Raw genomic sequence first — 17,537 nt, forward strand, 5'->3', positions numbered from 1 at the left:
AACAAGCTTAGGAAAGCACAACACAATGCTCTTAGTGCATTCATGTTATGAACTAAGTAGCCTATTACAGTCAAATTCACAAAACTGAGTTTGGCATTCCTATACTCCTGCCTGTCTATGGCCTAATCATGTCTGGCAGCATATATACCAGGAATGGGTGATGCAAAGTAGCAAAGTAAAACTCTTGAAAGCCCCATAATCCTGGTAATTTACAGTCTCCAACAGAAGAACACAATAGTAAATCATGTGTGAGTTTCTAAGCCTTGAACAGATGGGAGGCTCTGGAAATAGCACAGTATCCATGACAAATGTGTGCTGGGGGGCTTTGTTCTAGACAAATGGGCCAGCGGCAGGTTGATTGTGAACACAAATTGAAATGACAAGATACATCTCAAGTCAAAATGCACCTATGCTAATAATAATGTTATATGATGATGACTACATCAGGATATCTGTGAGGGAGCCCAATACACAAGGCATTTTTTCAATCACTGTAATTTCTACGTCAGGCTAAGAGGCTATGACACAAGTAGGCCCAGGCCATGTCAAATGTTGGTCCGGGGGTCAAGATGGTTTTCTAAAGCGCTCAAATAAAAATGTCTTCTTGACTGACCCATATGCCAGGTAAATATACTAGGTAAATATGCTTGATAAATGAACCAGATAAATGTACAAGGTAAACATAGTAGGAAAACATACCAGGTGACTATATCTTATAAATATACTAGATAAATATACAAGGTAAACGTACTAGGTAAATATGTTGTATTAGGTAAAGTTTTACTAGTGGTTCTAAACCAAAGTTCATTTTTTATGTTCAGTATCACTACCATTGTTCCTGATTCAACATAAGTACCTAAATAGCAGAGATTAGTTTATTTAACTGTACTGTTAAAAAGAAGTGTTTTGAAAATTCAGAAATGGCACCAAACAACTGTTGTGAGAAATAGCATTAAGTTTTAAGATTTCAGATTTTCAGCATATTTCGATGTTATCAAATGTACGGAGTGGTAGACAATAAAAAGAAAAAATAAAATCAAACACTGAACAAATCAGGGTATATTTTGCCATTGACTGGCCTCTTTCTACAGCATTGTATGGTGAGGGTGGAATCCCTGACTGATAAACTTGCCAGAGTCAATGTCAAATGTACTGCAGTAGGCCTATAAGGGCCACAACTTTGAGCTAAACTTTAAGCTTAATAAATCTAACAAGCGTTCTTTGTAATTCCATTGTATGATATGGTCAATTAGGAGACTGAATGTGCTGGCCACTAGTCAAATAGAAATCATTAGGCAGTTCAGTTCTCCCTATCCAGACTACATTTAGTCTCTGTAATAGCAACTGCATTTGTGAGGACTGTCTCTTGACAATCACTAAAGCATTCATTTACCTTGGCTCTCTAGTGTTTCTCATGGGAACGTGGTAACAGATTAATTGGTACATCTCAAAACTGAAAATGATTTATTTAACCTTGAATTATTGTTCTCCTAACAAATTAGCATGTTTTTTTAATTAAAAGATCAATTAATAACCCACCTCTTCAGCCACGTTTTAAAATGAGTTTCCTTCACAATTAAGAAATGGACTCATCGGTCCATGACTTATCAGCCAATAAACAGAGAAACTGTTCCCAAATGCTGTCTGTGTTTCACTGTCTTGCTTTGTCAGCCAGCAGCGGTTTAGCAGCCAAGATTTATTAATTCATTAAGTTTTCCATTTAAATTTCAAGAATAACATCATGTTCTTTCTCTTGTACATTCCACCCTTATAAATAACAGGCTCACTATGAGGAAATACTGGCTTTGTCAGCTCTACAGAGAATACTGACAGGGTAAAAGAAAAAGTATTACACTGAATGAAGTCATTAACCACAAAACCACGTACGTGTGTAAATACATACATTAGCACTTGGCGGTTCATACTGAAGGATAGATCATGCATTGTTCCATGAGCTGAGGATGGACAATCTTTTATTTGTTTGAGAGACCGTGCACCATCGGTGTCCCATAATTGGAGTGGCATTTAGCGGAATGCAAAGGAGGAAATGCTCTAGATCCCCCCTTTGTTGTGACTTGCGTCAGACCTGCGTAGCGAAAAGTTTTTTTTTTTTTTTTTTTTTTTGTCTGTGATATGAGCAAGCATTTACATCAATGACGCACTGAAGCACACTGATGATATTCAAGCATTTCAGAAAACCCTGCTTCTGATAAATAAAAAGTCATTCATTTGTATCCATATGTACCTCAAACAAAGCCATAGTCTTTCTAGCACATAGCAAAAAGCATGTAGATCTAAATCATATGAATGAACATTTGAGAATAAACACATATGCTCTAAAACATTACTTTTAACATCACAGCCTGGTGTCACAGCCTTTCAACTGCTGGAATGATTTGATTGGCCAGTAAAAAGCCAGCCATATAGTTACATATACATATATAAGTATTTTGGAATGAACAATAGAGACATCGTATAAGAACTTTAGCTAAAGAAGTCAAGAGATATGACCACTGATATTCTCTAGGAAGTACAGCCACAAACCCTGTAAAAACCACATATCTAGCTCATGCTACTTGAAAAAAAAAAAAGCAAAGCAAAAAATGTGGAGGCTATCCTACAAAAGCAAAACCTTAATACAGAATGAAATGCATTTTCATTATTCACTATATCAGGAGGCTGCTATGGTATATATTTTCTCAAAATATGTCTTGACACAAGAGAGAAAAACCAATATATTGCTTTCAAAATGCTAAGACAATTTAGCTTAGCATCAACATTGTAAACATCTGCAAAGCTACATGACATCACCTAATCCATCTTGTTTATATATTTATTTTCCATGATGTGTGTGCTGCCTACATTTGAATATTGCATGGATGAGAGGACAAAAAACAAAACTAAACATCTGGTGCTACTTGCAGCTACAAAAAAAAATGAAATAAATAAAAAAAGACAGAGCTTTAACAAATACAATCATATCACACAAGACAAACAGTGCTCCACGGCATGGCACTCATAGCTAAAAGCACCGTTCTTTCGAATAAGATGGATCACAACATGAACGTAAATGGGTTTGATTTGCATATGAAATGTCCTTACTTCGAACATTTCTAAACCATTTCATAATATCATGGACTTCTAACGCATTTTCGCTCGATTTTAAGCACGTACTGACACTCCTCTGTGGACGCTAAAAGGTTGTCTTGAGTTTACTTGTATATATGTTACAAATTTTGAGTCTTCATAACTCAATGTCAACACTTAGTAAATTCTTGCCTTAACATATTAAAACATGCAAACATGCTAGAGCCTAACTTGTTTCCATTCCATAAATTTGCTTATTTCAATTAATGGTCATAATCTACAATTAGCCCTGAGGTCCACTACACGCTTACCTAAAAGCTGTAATTATGTTCAAAGGAGAATGAGATTACTTTGCTGTGTATTTAATTATACTGATTACCCTTGAAATGTCAGTGTCAAGTCATTTTATCAGTAGTTTTGTTAGGCTTATTAAATTTCAACTCTGAAGCAAGGCTGTGTCACAGTCACAGTGCTCGGAAACAACCTGTGCAACAAACCGCTGAAGTGCGCCAACATGATACTTCGTACTTTAACAGTTTGTTTATCTGATGTAACAACAAATATAGAGTATATTTATAACATTAACCACTATAGAATTATTGGATCGTGAGAAGTTACATCAGGTTTTTTTCATCAATGGTCTTCCTGATATGGTTAAATAGATTTGGATGGCCTGATAGCCTTTGTTGTTTTATGAGAGACAACAATTGGTCATTTTCACTAGTGCCTCCAATTGAAGGGGGTAAATACATTTTAATTGGATTTTAATTCTCTCACTCACATTGAATAATTTGTCCATTTCTTGTTCATTTCCAAAAAAAACACATAAAATTATCTTCCTCTAAAAGGCAGTCCTATCCCTCACAGCCACCAAAGTCTAACAGATAACTAAATATCTGCCTAGACAAGACTACTGATAAGGTGACCATGGATGAAGGGTACTTTAATAGTTCAATCCCTTAAGGCGTGCATGGGCAAAAGGAGAGTCCCTAATGCAATCTCCTGTAAACTCCTATATGGCTGACATTGTCACAATGACACTGTACCTGTCAGCCATCCTCATATGCCTGTGGGGTTTCTCGAGATGTTTCAGCTCTATAACAGACATTCCACAATGAGGCTGGCCTTTCATTAAGCATGTAAATGTGCTCTGGTACAGACAATTACAATTACTGATCCGTTTTTCTTCTAATCGTAAATTTTATCACTCAATTTCCAAGAAAAATGTGAAGTAGCAACTCCAAATTTTTTCTAGCCTTTGCATCAGTTGCCCCGTCTTTGGCATTGATGGAGGACTGTGGACAGAATGATATACTGGGATTACAAGTAAGATTATTTCTTTTTCTCACAGAAACTGGATTAAACTGGAGTGGTTTAAAGCCAGCAAGGACCACTGTAACTACTCACTTCATCTAAAAAAAAACCACCCAAATAGATTAGATAAACATATGTGTGATGGGCATGATTATTTGTACAAAGCCAATACTCAATCTTGTAAATGTGATCATGAGTTTTTGTATTTAATAATCTCTCCTGCCTCTCTGATGTTCCTTTCCATTAGAAGATGACAGCCAATCATCAGTGTAGGCCTGTGTTATGAATTACAACTACTGCCTTGTCAACATTTATACTTTATTGAACTTTGGATATTACCGTGGGGTTATCCAGCTATTAGTCTACATTACCGAGATAGCAAAAAAGGGGAGAATCATTTATGGGCTAAAGGCACACACTCTCAGTCCTGAAACCTGAGATACATAAACCAGACAGAAAGACGGGTTTATGCGCATGTTCTCGCGGTAGCGTGAATCGGCATAAGTTATCAATCCGGACACGGAGATTAATGATCTCCGCTCGATCTGATGAGAGGAAGACTTAAGACGAAGAAAAGGAGGAGGAAGAATTATTGTCAAGTATCTCTCCTGTTCGTTCTGAGAGGCAGATCGCCGTTTGAACATGATGAGCAAAGTCAGTATAATTCATTAATGCTCTGAGTGCTCATTACTGTCTTTTCACACTTTTGAAAGACTCATTATCCACATAATAGAAGAGTCCTCATAACACTGAGACCATTCCTCACCAAAAATTAATCATCTCTGCACAGACAAAAAGGGAATTCTCTCGTTAAATATTGAGAAAGTTAAGGCCATGAATTCCATTCCGGCTTTGACCCCAGTGAGCAAAGGTGGTGCAGGGAACAAGATTGTATCTTTAGGCAGAGGCCGCTGATAACGTCATCGCATTGGTGCCGTTTTGGAGACGTTTAATAACAGCACTGCAAGGATCAGAGGGGCTTAGAAGTACTTACAGTTGACTGTGACTTTCACTGTTTTGGTGTCAGGTGAGGAAATATCGTTTTCCGCTCCGCACTCGTAGTCTCCGGCCTGATCCCGGGTAATTCCAGTGATATTCAAATATTCACCGCTTTCATATTTCCTTGCTGCAAGCAAAAGAAAACAAATATTAATTCCTTCACAATAGTTTTCTTTTACCCAAAAGAATGATTTAATTAACATTTAAGCGCCACAGTATCTAAGGGACTGTTTCCCTGTATCCAGCGCAAGAGAAGGAGCTGAAACGTATTACCTGTACCCAGAGCAGAACAGAAACAATTTTTGGGGGACTTTAGTTTCCAGTGTCGAAAATGTAAAAAGAGCCAGTATTGACATTAAGTAGATTAGGCTAATTCTTTAAACTAGGCATAATGTAATCACGCTTTCCAACAGCAAGTAATCTCCTTGTTGGCCAGACATCCGCAGGGAGATATTTTCCCCCGCAAGGTTTATGTAAACAGACAAACGAAGCAAGATTATTGGCGTCAAAGACCATGCACGAATCAGAGTGCCGCCAACATGACGAATGTAGCTTCAAGTCGTGAAGTAATGAATGGCAAAGCGCCTCAGCAGGCAGCTGATACGGTTATACCGCTCAAAAACCACCCAGAGTTTCCTCTGACCAGGAGCTGTACTCATTGCAATATTGCTCAATGAAATCTATTTATAGCCTGCTTTTCAGAAGTGGGGAGAATCTGTCTCACACCACCACGAGGTAAACTCTGCCCTGAAAAACAGACGAAGTGCTACTGAGTCAGCGGAAGCCCCACAGAAAAAGCAAAGGTGGGGAAAAAAAAAAAACCTAGAAATAAGAGAGGACATGTTAGAGGGAGAATCCATGAAGTAGCTTGCTGCCATAACAGCGTCTAGGATTTATTGTCGGGTTGCGAAGCCTTTAAATGAAAGTCTAAAATGGAGACAATTGCAGAGCTGTTGATGGGTTTCCTATCCAGTGAAATCGAATTACAAATTCAGAGATATGTAAGTTAACTATAATCAACACTTTGCTAGCAACACTGAAGGATAAATTACTTCTGTCCTAACTGCTCTCTTTGTAATTTGCATACATATTTGTTATATTACAAAACAAAATGACACCCCTGTGATAAAGAATAAACATAATAATTTGAGCTCTTTGAGGGTACTAAGGAAGAGAACTCCTGTCTCTGATAACAACCTCCTATCTTATTTTCCTTTTTTTTAAAAAAAAAAAAAAAATAATACCACTATTATCCAAAACACATCTGTCAAGTAGTCTAACCATTGTTTGCATTTTACAAGCAGACACTGAGAAAAATGGGTTGGATTTTAAATATTATTAGAAAACTATTTTTTTTCTGGAACAAATGTGTCCTAAATGCTAATGGATTGCGGTAAACCATAAATGCAATGCTAGAAATGTCTTGGAATCTTAAAATGCATGTAATTGAAGGAGCTGTTATCTATTCCTTCCACTCTTCAAAGAGTGTACAGACAGCTCAGCTCTGCACAACTCTACTTATGAAATCCTGACTACGCCATTCTGAAAGTATGTCATACTCAATCATATTACTGTTAGTCAGCATCTCCTATCAATAAGAGGAAGGGCAGCTGTTATTGACAGATTGTAGGAACATACCTAATAAAGAATCTTAGATCCATTATGAAACAGCCTGGGCAGCGACCAACTGAACATAAAAAGACTACTGAAAACTACTTTGTGTGAAATGATTCAGAATGTTGAATAACACTTACATAACTAATATCTCTAATATTATTGTGAGTGAAACCCTTTTGTAGGCTGGTGCCTATTTTAACCAAGGTCAACACATTTCTTTCTATACAGATAAAAGAGCTTATTGAAGACCACAGATTTCATAGCATTGTGGGGCGGATTTTTGAAATGCACCAAAAAAGGAAACTGCCCCCATATAGGTACTATCACGCTATTGCACTCACAGAAAAAAAAAATGCAACTTTAAAATCCCATCCAGAAAAAAGAAACTACCTCCATATCACGGCAGTTATCTTAAATGCTTTCTGAACAGTGTGGAAATGTTTATGTTCAGAGTTATTTGAAAATCTTGAAGGAAGCTCGTTACACCCGCAGAGACATGTCACTCCAAGCAAATTAGGGAAATCATAGTTGGGTTAATCTGAGATTGCATATTTCAGCCTGCTAAACACAGTCACTGTGAGCAATTTTCTACATTGTGTAGAGAGCACAGCGTACATTTCCTCGAGCTCTGCCTCTTACTGATAGGATGAGTACCGCTGAGGAATACATTATGTTTTGAGGCGTTCTCTCTCTCTCTCTCTCTCTCTCTCTCTCTCTCTCTCCCCATCTATTCTTTTAACCCCTGAGAAAACCCAGTACCGGCCAAAATGCCGTATTACGAGCTGCTTCCCTTAGGCTTTCAATGAGATGTCAGCCATGAAGACACACACACACTCACACAGACAAACACACACACACTCACACACACACACACACACACACACACACACACACACACACACACAAACTGCAACATCATCATCTCTAGTTTTCTCCGTGTTTCCTCTCATTCCTGATGGAGCGGGAACTCAATCAGAAGCCGTTAGCTATCGTGTGCAGCATTTCCACAAGAATTGTGCCAAGATCCTGCCAACTATTTTTAGAGTATCTTTTTATATACTTATAAATACTATATTTATATCTTTTTTTTCTGTCAGACTTATGTTACAGTGATATCTCTTTATTTAGTGGGTCAGACTAGGACAGCCTTATGGCTAATTTAATACATTTCACTCATTATTTAGTAATGCTGTTCGCTGTATTTATGGATAGAGACAGCTTTTCAGAGACTCTGAGTCAAAGCATTTACTAGGATATGATGGAATCACAACACAGTTTGCCATTTTTGGCACTGGACAGTCTGTGAGTTGTAAGTTACAAGACAACAGATGCGTTGAGGATAGACTGTAGTGCCACTGAGTGATGACAAAATCAAAGTCAAAGTCAAAACAGAGCCGTGTGTGTGTATGTGTGTGTGTGTGTTTGTGTGTGTGTGTGAGAGAGAGAGAGAGAGAAAGGGGGAGAGAGAGAGAGAGAGAGAGAGAGAGAGAGAAAGGGGGAGAGAGAGAAGGGTTCAGCTAGCCTCTATCATGGGAAAAAAATCAAATGTAAAGTATATTCGTCAGCTATTTCAAAGGTCACAGTTATATCCCAAGGCTTCAAATCACAATGGAAAAAGCTTATGAAAGCATGTTTAGAATCCGTTCCTGTTTGAGCAAGCAGGCCATATGAAAGACCACCCCATGCCCTCAGTCTGACCCTGTGAACAGGCCCATGTTAGGGGGATGTCTGCCTTGGTGTCATTTCATTAAATATATTCCATACAGGTAAACACTAATCAAAGCCCAAGGAAATGGGCTGTGGTTCAGGGCTCAATGTAACAACGGGACAATTTGTCATGATGGCCTGAGGCCTAATTCAATCAGATGGTCATAAAGCCATTAGAGCAGAGCTGGGCAACAGGGTCCAAATCCAAACCATGATAAATCATCTCATTTTGCTTGATAAGAATGCACACAACAACAATACAAATGACAAATCCTAAAAAGAAATGTAGCACACAGTAAAGGCAACACCCACTAATTATGGCTGTCAAATCAGTTTTTTATATATAAGGCTGGTTCTCTACCGATTCAACTAAAGGGGCGACAAGAAAGTTCTGTTAGTTTGACTGGTATCAAAGTATCACTTAAAGAATTCCAGAGGTGCAGAAGTGTATTGGGAACAGCTTGTACTGGCCGCTATATATTTGGCTAAAGCTGAACAACATAGATGAAAACAAAGACAAATATTTGCTCCATCAGGAAAAAGAAATTATTCATAGCACATACTTTGCCCTGAGATTGACTTACTCAGTTGCATGAAGAGGCTTTGTGTGACGCTATTAATGAAATCCTAGCCAAAAGGAAAAGTGCACTGATGAAAAGTCTGGTAAGATGCTTCAGGATATTTTGAGTAAACTGCCGAGTTCCATGCTTTAGTGACAAATAATCCTCACCATCTGACCACTACAACAAAGTGATGCAATTATCATTCTCCTCAGAACATGTAGCTATATTTTTTTTCCCCAAGAATGGACAACTGCTGGAACATTTGGTTAGTTATGACCCAGTGGGCCCAATGAGGGTAGTAAGTTCAAATCATAGGTTCTGAATTTTTTCCGTTGTACCTCTGAGCAAGGTGCAAACATGGACATGATATACTAATTTTAAAGCTCTGGATAACAGCCTGAGGACAAGCACTTCTGACTGAATAATGGGTGCAACAACACATTGTTTGTATCCGGACCTGAGATAACACTATTCAGTCATTACTATAGATTACTTCCTATGCATGGATCAATAAAAGGTCAACACAGACACATATTGAACCAGTCAGCATATCTGAAATGGACGGGTCATTAAAATACTTTTGAAATTCAGACAGACAGAACAAGCTTCGTTTGATAACGATGACTCACTTATGATCTTATGATCTTTCTTTCCACTCATGGAAGGAATAGAACTTCACGGCTATTCTAAAAAATTTGAAAAAGAGACAAAAGTTTAGTGATTCATCAACTTCTCTTTGTTAGCATACCCAGATGCACTGGGGAATAGAAAGGTACAATTAACAATGCAAGAGTACAAAAAAAGAGAAAAAAAGATTGGTTCTGGCTGTTTTTTGTTATTTGCACAACGGTGATGACAAAAACGAACTGCCATATTCTCCAGTATACGATAAGAGCGAGTTAACAGAGGCAGTGATTACCTGACGATTTAATTCTATTTGTTATGAGGATCTCTGCCTGCAGTTATTACACTGTACCCTACCTCAATGGGCAGTCCAGGGCCAACACAAATTGGCTGTACAGACACGCATGAAGAGCTATGAGTGGCTTCTTTATAAAACTCAAGGTGGTTGAGGAGCACTCTTCAGTCTCGAGCCAAAATGTCACCAAACGATGAGACTGATTCAGTAAAAAAGCTACAATGCACTGACAATCAGTTAAAAGTAACTCACGCTCAGCTTAAAGACTGCCGGACAAGTTTTGTGTGAATTCGCCACAGAGACACTGCACCAAAAAAAAAAAAAACTTTATACTGATGCACCTGAACACAGTTAAAATTTAAGCGTAGTGAAGAACTTAGTGAACTTTCATCATTTGAAAATGTCACAGGTCTGTCACTCTTTTCCTTTTCTCTCATATTCATGAGTTTGATTATCACCATGAAATTAGCAAATAATTGTTCTACTCAGTACAAAAGCACCTTGCTGTTATTTCCAGGGAATTCACTGATTTGGTCTAGACCATAAAATGAATGTTAATGTTTTGAATGGCTTTCATTTGAACATGATGCAGTTATGTTGGTTTCTACAGAGTTCAATCATGCACAGGTGTTTGGAGAGTGAAGGTGGCATTTGTCGGCACAGCCTAACCTTCATGGACACGTTTTAGCTCTTTTGCAATTTTAGAATTGTTTATAATTAATAGAGTAATCAGAGGGTAAAAGCCAAAGCTTTCAGCACAATAACTATGCGAAATAATAACTAGAAAGAACTGTTTGTAACTAGAAAGCAACATGTGTTTTTTTATGTTTTGTGTGTGCATGTCTGTGAGTGTATGTGTGTGCGATTTGTTGACAGTTTGCTTTGTTGCGTGTGTTATTCACGTAAAGTGTGTGTGGAGGTTATAATGTGTGTGTGCCTGTGTGAGCATACTCAGTGACAATTGTGTCTACTGAGGGTAGTTATTAATGTAGACTGTATGTAATCTGTCTGTTGTGTGTGGTTTTGGAAATTTAATATAATCTTTAGGGTAGAGAAAACGCCAGTCCTTTAACAGCATGGGCATTCTGGGTGCAGTGGGGAAAAACGGTTTTTGTCTGTTTTTTGTTTATTTGTTTTTCTTTTCTTTCATTTATGCTTCATTGCCTCTCCATGTAAAAAAATGTTCATTATGTAACGTTCACTCAATAACTTGCACCTCGACTCCTGGATCATGCATAAAAATGGTAATTATGTTTAAAAAAAATGTAGAAAAGCGAATTGCTTTTTATGACTCAGCCGCCTCACTAAAGTCTTTCTGGAGTACCTATACTCTGTTTATATGTCAGGTATCTGACATATACTAGCACAGGATGATACTGTATTACACTGTAGTATGCTGTGCTGCATCCCTAACCCTATTACATGTTGCAACCCCAGTGAAGTGATATACTATTTACACATTAATGTATTTGCATTGTTGACAAACCATGTTGTAGATTCCAGCAGATTCCTGTATAGGTTTAAAAAGAACTTCAGTGAGTTAACTGACTGTCAAAATGGCCGACTGTTAATTGAATTCAAGTTTTAGGAGCACGAGGACAAATCGAACGTCATTCAAAATGCCATTCACATTTTAATAAGTACAAGCTTCCATTCAAAAACATGAAAATAAAGAGTTTATGACATAAGAAGAGGGGATACATGCAGCATGTGCGACTGGGCAAGGATAAAAGAATAAAGGAAAATAAGGACAGTTCATCTGCGTTTATTACATTTTCCACTCTATTAGTCAAGCCGTCCTTAATTTCCCTCATCTCCTTTCAGTCGCTCAGTAAAAAACATGTTGCATTCACAGAGGCCCAAACCATAATAACGGAAATCTTCCACGAAAAGAGAATGCATCTGTACTTGAAATTGTTTGTAAGCTGTACGATTTGTAATGCTAAATTACAATACTTAACCCAACCAATTATATTGCTGCTGTATAGTTAAGATTTAGATTAAGAGAAAAATGAGATTTACTTTAGAGTACAAAAGAAATCTTTTGAGTTATGTTATTGTCGCAAGCATATACAATCATCTTAAAAGATAAGTTCTTTTGGCTATTGATCAAAGCTATAAAATGACTTACCTAATGGAGTTATGTGTCTCCAGGTGATTTTAGGCTCTGGTTTCCCACTGGCTGAGCAGATGAGTGAGATATTGCTGCCTTCGTTTACCGTAATGTCAGATGAAATGTCATATATTTTGGGAGGAACTGTAATGGGAAAACCACACAGTCAGCATAAGTTGAGACGGTGAAGTAACATCAGATATCCAACAAACATGATTTTCAATTTAAAGGGGCTTCTTCCTGCAGTCTTTAGGACAGGTTCATCTGATAGTTTGACAATTATTCACTGTGATTCATGGAAAAAAATTCTAAAGCTTACACCAACCTGTGAAAAATAGTTATCAGTTGTGTTACCATCCACAGTATCCCTTTTTGACTTAATGAATTGCCTTAGAGAAAGCATTGTTGTATATGAATTCAGTTCAGTGGGAGAGGATGTCAAAGAAATTCTTTCACCAAATCTCAGAGAGAATTTTTGTTTTGTGGAACAGTCATGGCCTAACATTAACGGCCAGAACGCAGTACAATGCATGCAGTCATGTATCATATATGACTGAATGAAAACTCCACCCAACACAACATTCAATCAACAAGCAATTCTTTACATAAGATCGCTCTCAGTCTTCAATATCAGCCAGTATAGTGTAACACAGAACAGTAAAGTCTTTTTGCACCAGGTAGAATACCACTATCTGGTGTCTTCTGTGTCGTTTGAACCATATCCAGTTTAGCAGTGGTTCACTTTGACTCCCTGTTCCAATACTTAAAAAAAACAGAGACATGATATTGGAGATGGATGTGTAATGAGAGTGATTTTTTTTCTAAGAAATCTCTGAGTGGGCGATTAAATGAGACATTATTATCCTTTTGTTTTCTCTGAAAGTTGCAATTAATAGCTTTTCCTTTCTAACACAGACAGGTAACCAACAGTGTATGAAATGAATGTAATCAACAGCACAGTGTGTCTGCTTATACTAAGTTTTTACAATAATGCATGATAATGCTCTGACCCAAAAAATAAACGATGAGTATATATAATTGAGAATGAAGTGCTTATATAAACTTGTCAGGGTAAAGCAAACTGTAATCTTCTAGACTGACGGAGACAGCATCATCAGAGTGATCAACAAGCAAGGTCAGCTGGCCTCTCAGTTACAGTGGCAAATTAATCAGAGATGAGTGCATGGCAAGGCTTGGAAAATGATGGATTGAACAGTGCACCATTTGCACTGAACTGTATGGGCCTGAAATTCAATGAATGGAAACGTATGCTGATCTAATGTTAGTCTACTATTATACCCCTTCAATGTGCTGGATATACTGTAAGTTGCTGGTTTCTCGTAGCCAGTTTTTAGAATCTGGTCTGACTTCAGCGTCTGGTCGGGTGCTAGAAACTGGCTTCAAAGAGCAAATGGATTATTGGAGGGGTTAGTTCAAGTATTTAATCACTGACCAAATCTCATAAGTAGCATAATCATAGCACTCTCAGAAAAAGAATAATGTTATTCTGGAGCTCAGAGCTCAAATAAAATTGATTGGCCTCTTATCTTTTGCAAACACCAATCAAAACAGCCAACTGTTATCCTGCATCTGACACACTGACGATGTCAGTTATCAGTGTATCAGATACATAGAGCCAGAATAGCAACAACAACTTCTAACCTTGTTTAAGCATTCAAAAGTCACAAACTCTTTTCTATTTCACAATACTTTCTTCAGACCTGTAAATATCACAGCCAAATATCATATGTTGGCCATGTGCATAATTTATTCACAACTTAATTGTTTCCATTTGAATATCCTGCAGTCTGGCTGAGGCTGAGAAGTATGCACAAAAACAGCAAAGACTGCCAAGGCATTGAAAGAGAGCCACTGCCTTGCTGGCAGATAGTGGTATCTGAATTTTCACCTGTGTATCAGAGATTGAAAGACCTTCACTGTTGTGCTAAGAATGCCCACGACTTTCTATAAATGTCAACCAACGCCATTTGCTAGCCATTTGTTGCAAAGGGGAAGGCTGATTTTAAAAAAAAACATTTTTTTAAGAGGCTCAGCATTCTTCGCTTAAGCTTTTATTTATTTAAAAAAAAAATTCTCTCGTAGAACATTCCTGTTCTTTGACGCAGTAGCAACTAGTTGTTAAAATAGACCTGAACTTCAATCAAAATAAGGTAAACATGGGTGGTTCTAGATTTGAAGACACAATGCCGAACCTGTCATTGCTTGTCTTTCACGTTTACTTGGACTTGCTCTTATTGTTGACAAATGTCCTTAGTCACTGATAGTCCAAATGGAAAACGCTGCATTTGTCTGCTGATCATATCTGCTTTTAACAGGATCAAGACCCTAGCAGTCACTTCGTAGAGGGCTGAAGGCCCGTTACTCTAAGTCCTCAAAGGAGCGGTGAAGTGCTTTCAGCAAAGAAGGGCTTGATAAATCAATAATATGAACCTTTTCCATGTGAAATAATTTGACCTTCGTATTATATTCGCTTAGGGCGGTGGTAAATAAAAAAAACCTTCCTCCTCCAAAGCTACAGTAAATGCAGGTGTCTACAGCACAGCTACTGTCAGATATTCATCAAAGTCTTGATTAACTTAATCAAACCCATTTTAGTAAGGGTTGGAACAAAGATTCGCATATACTTCCTTTAATATTTGAGTTACACGCATCTGGAGAACACAGGTTAGTGCTATAACACAGAGTTTTGTTATTTGGGGGAAACCATTCTTCATTGTTCTGAGGTACACCTGTACTGAAGCACATTTCCCAAACTGCAGGCAAATATCAGAACTACATTCACTGCAGACCTGGGTCAAATAATTGTTTGAGGCACCAGCATGACTTGCACCAGACTCATATAGCTCCTAACCTTGTATTCTTTTTTTGCTTAAGTTGCTAAAAAAATTTTCACAGGACTGAATATGCTGAAGCAAAACAAACATCACACCAGCGCCTTACGCCATCTTCATTAAAACTAACATTTATCCTGGTAATTAAGTGAGCAAGGTCACGGGGAAACAGGGCGCTGAAGAAAATTGGATGGGGCCAAGTTATTCAAATATTTTAAATACTTCCTTCACTCCGGTCTGATTTCTCACTGCGACTGTATCCATTAGAGCCTGAATGTCACCCACTGACGGCGTATTTGAATGCATTGCATCATACCGAAACCCATTTTTGGAGCTGCTGAATCACTCTTCAACAATCCTGATGTGAAAGATTCTCATTTACAGCACAGTGTAACATGTAGAGATGAGGGGGTAATAGCCTCTTAGAGTAAACTAAGCTATCTCAAACCCAACACTGTGCTTTCAAGTGGATGTGAGAAAAGCTTCCATGTTGCTGCGGCTGTGCTCTCCACAGAACACTCTACCATAAACAGCTGCAAAGGTCAACGATTGAGTGTGGCTTGCACTTTTACCTTTCACTGAGTGCATAATGAAAGCAAATGTTATTTAATCTCTAAGCCAAAGAATAACCATTATTGGCTCCAAAACAGCTCTGCCACCGCTCCAGCCACTCCATTTTAACACTTCACACACCGGGATCTACATATAAAGCTTCTGGCTACAGGTATTTTATCTGCTTTACCTCCATTCAGTTCAGGCCTTATTTCAAGCCTACAGCCCAAGCCCAAGAATAATGATAACGTAAACAAGGCGGCATTATAACCGTTCTCTGGCCCAATTCAAATCTACTTTCTGTTTTTCTTCTCTGCTTAATTCATTAAGTGCAGCATGATTGTCATGTTTGCCCTTTGGACTCTAATTTCCCCCTTCCACAGCCTTGCAGGAGTCAGTGAGCTGGTGAAGCCTTGGCTAGCAAGAGGAAGCGTTATCTACTTCCCCGTCCCAGAGAGAATAAATAAGCCTCTAATGACGCCACCTTGAATTACTGAAACGCTTACAGCTGCACTATTAAAATGCAGGGCTCCTCGGCATAAAGTAGAGTGCATGCTTTGCCTTTATATGAATTCTGACAGGTTCTCCAGGGCTGACTGCTGCCACCAAATTGTAAAACCCCACTGCTTCACACCTACTGCCAGCCTAGATTCCAATTACAGACTTACAGGAAAGTGGTTTCTTGTCATCATGTAGAATAGCACTGACATAGGACTGAAAGGAGTCATAGAAAAATCAAGATATCGGTTCATTCTTTTTGCATTGGGTTATCCATTTCTTTTGTATGTGAAGGCACAAAGGAGGAGGGGCAAGAAGAGAAGAGAAGAGAAGAGAAGAGAAGAGAAGAGAAGAGAAAAAACAGAACAGAACAGATCAGAGAGGAATTGACGTGACTAGCTAGGTTACAGCATTACAAGGCCATATCTTCAGAGTGATTTAGGATCAGTAATAACTACATTTTGAAATCTGCCAATTACTGAATGCAGCTCAATACTGAAGCAACATAAGAAAAATAACACCGTGTACCCAGACAGACAAAAGTAAGCTATAAAGGCACTTGCTGATTTTTACTGCAATTAAAAAAAAAAACAAGTGATACTGTGTACATTTACCCTGCCCTCCTCTTAATACATTTATTGCATCGAGCTGTCACTGAAAGCATGTCAAATATAAACGTTAAACTCATATCTCAATGAAACGAACCTATTGGTAGGCGCTAAGCAATTAATGCATACTCTCCAAGCAAGACTGATCCCTTCCTCCTTTCGGAGAAGTTCTAAATTCCCTGTACAAGCTGACGCCAGTAAAAACAAACCAACTTAAACCCCTTAATGAGGTGTCAGACACGGCAACACAACACAAACACCAGCAGACTGTATCGCCCATTGGGAGTTCTCCATTTTGCAATGCCACAAAGCATTCAGTGATAATGCTACACCACCTCACGCCGCCTGCCTCGATAAAACCCTGTACAGCTTCTGTAAAGTTTACCGCACCTTAACGCCACACGTTTAGGCAGAAAGTTATTCGTTTTTATAAAGACGGCAGAAAAGCGTGGATAATTGTCACTGAATTTACAATGCTATCAGCTCTCACAACGTAGCATTGTATCATCACTACAAAATGAGAAATAAAAGTGCACTCACACTATGATTTTTGGTGTTGCTCCTAATTTGTTGAATAGCCACATTTTGCAGGAGTGCGGGCACTGCATGTGTGGGCAACAAACTGGAATCACTCTTGTTTTTTACAGCACAGTTATGAGCATGATATCATGCACTTGACATAAATGTAAAAGTTTGACACAGTGCAAA

At 38.2% G+C, this 17,537-nt stretch overlaps 1 protein-coding gene across 1 annotated transcript in view; it reads right to left on the reverse strand.

The window, feature by feature from the left end:
* Positions 1-17,537, reverse strand: part of negr1 (neuronal growth regulator 1) — a 75,125-nt gene that overhangs the window by 38,272 nt on the left and 19,316 nt on the right. Inside the window, exons 3-4 of the mRNA XM_030791525.1 lie at positions 12,338-12,463; positions 5,396-5,527 (exon numbers count right to left, since the gene is read on the reverse strand). Coding sequence (XP_030647385.1) covers positions 5,396-5,527; positions 12,338-12,463 — 258 coding nt within the window. The remainder of the gene's footprint in view (positions 1-5,395; positions 5,528-12,337; positions 12,464-17,537) is intronic.

The sequence above is a fragment of the Chanos chanos genome, chromosome 14, assembly GCF_902362185.1.
Source record: "Chanos chanos chromosome 14, fChaCha1.1, whole genome shotgun sequence".
NCBI classification, from domain to species: Eukaryota; Metazoa; Chordata; class Actinopteri; order Gonorynchiformes; family Chanidae; genus Chanos; species Chanos chanos.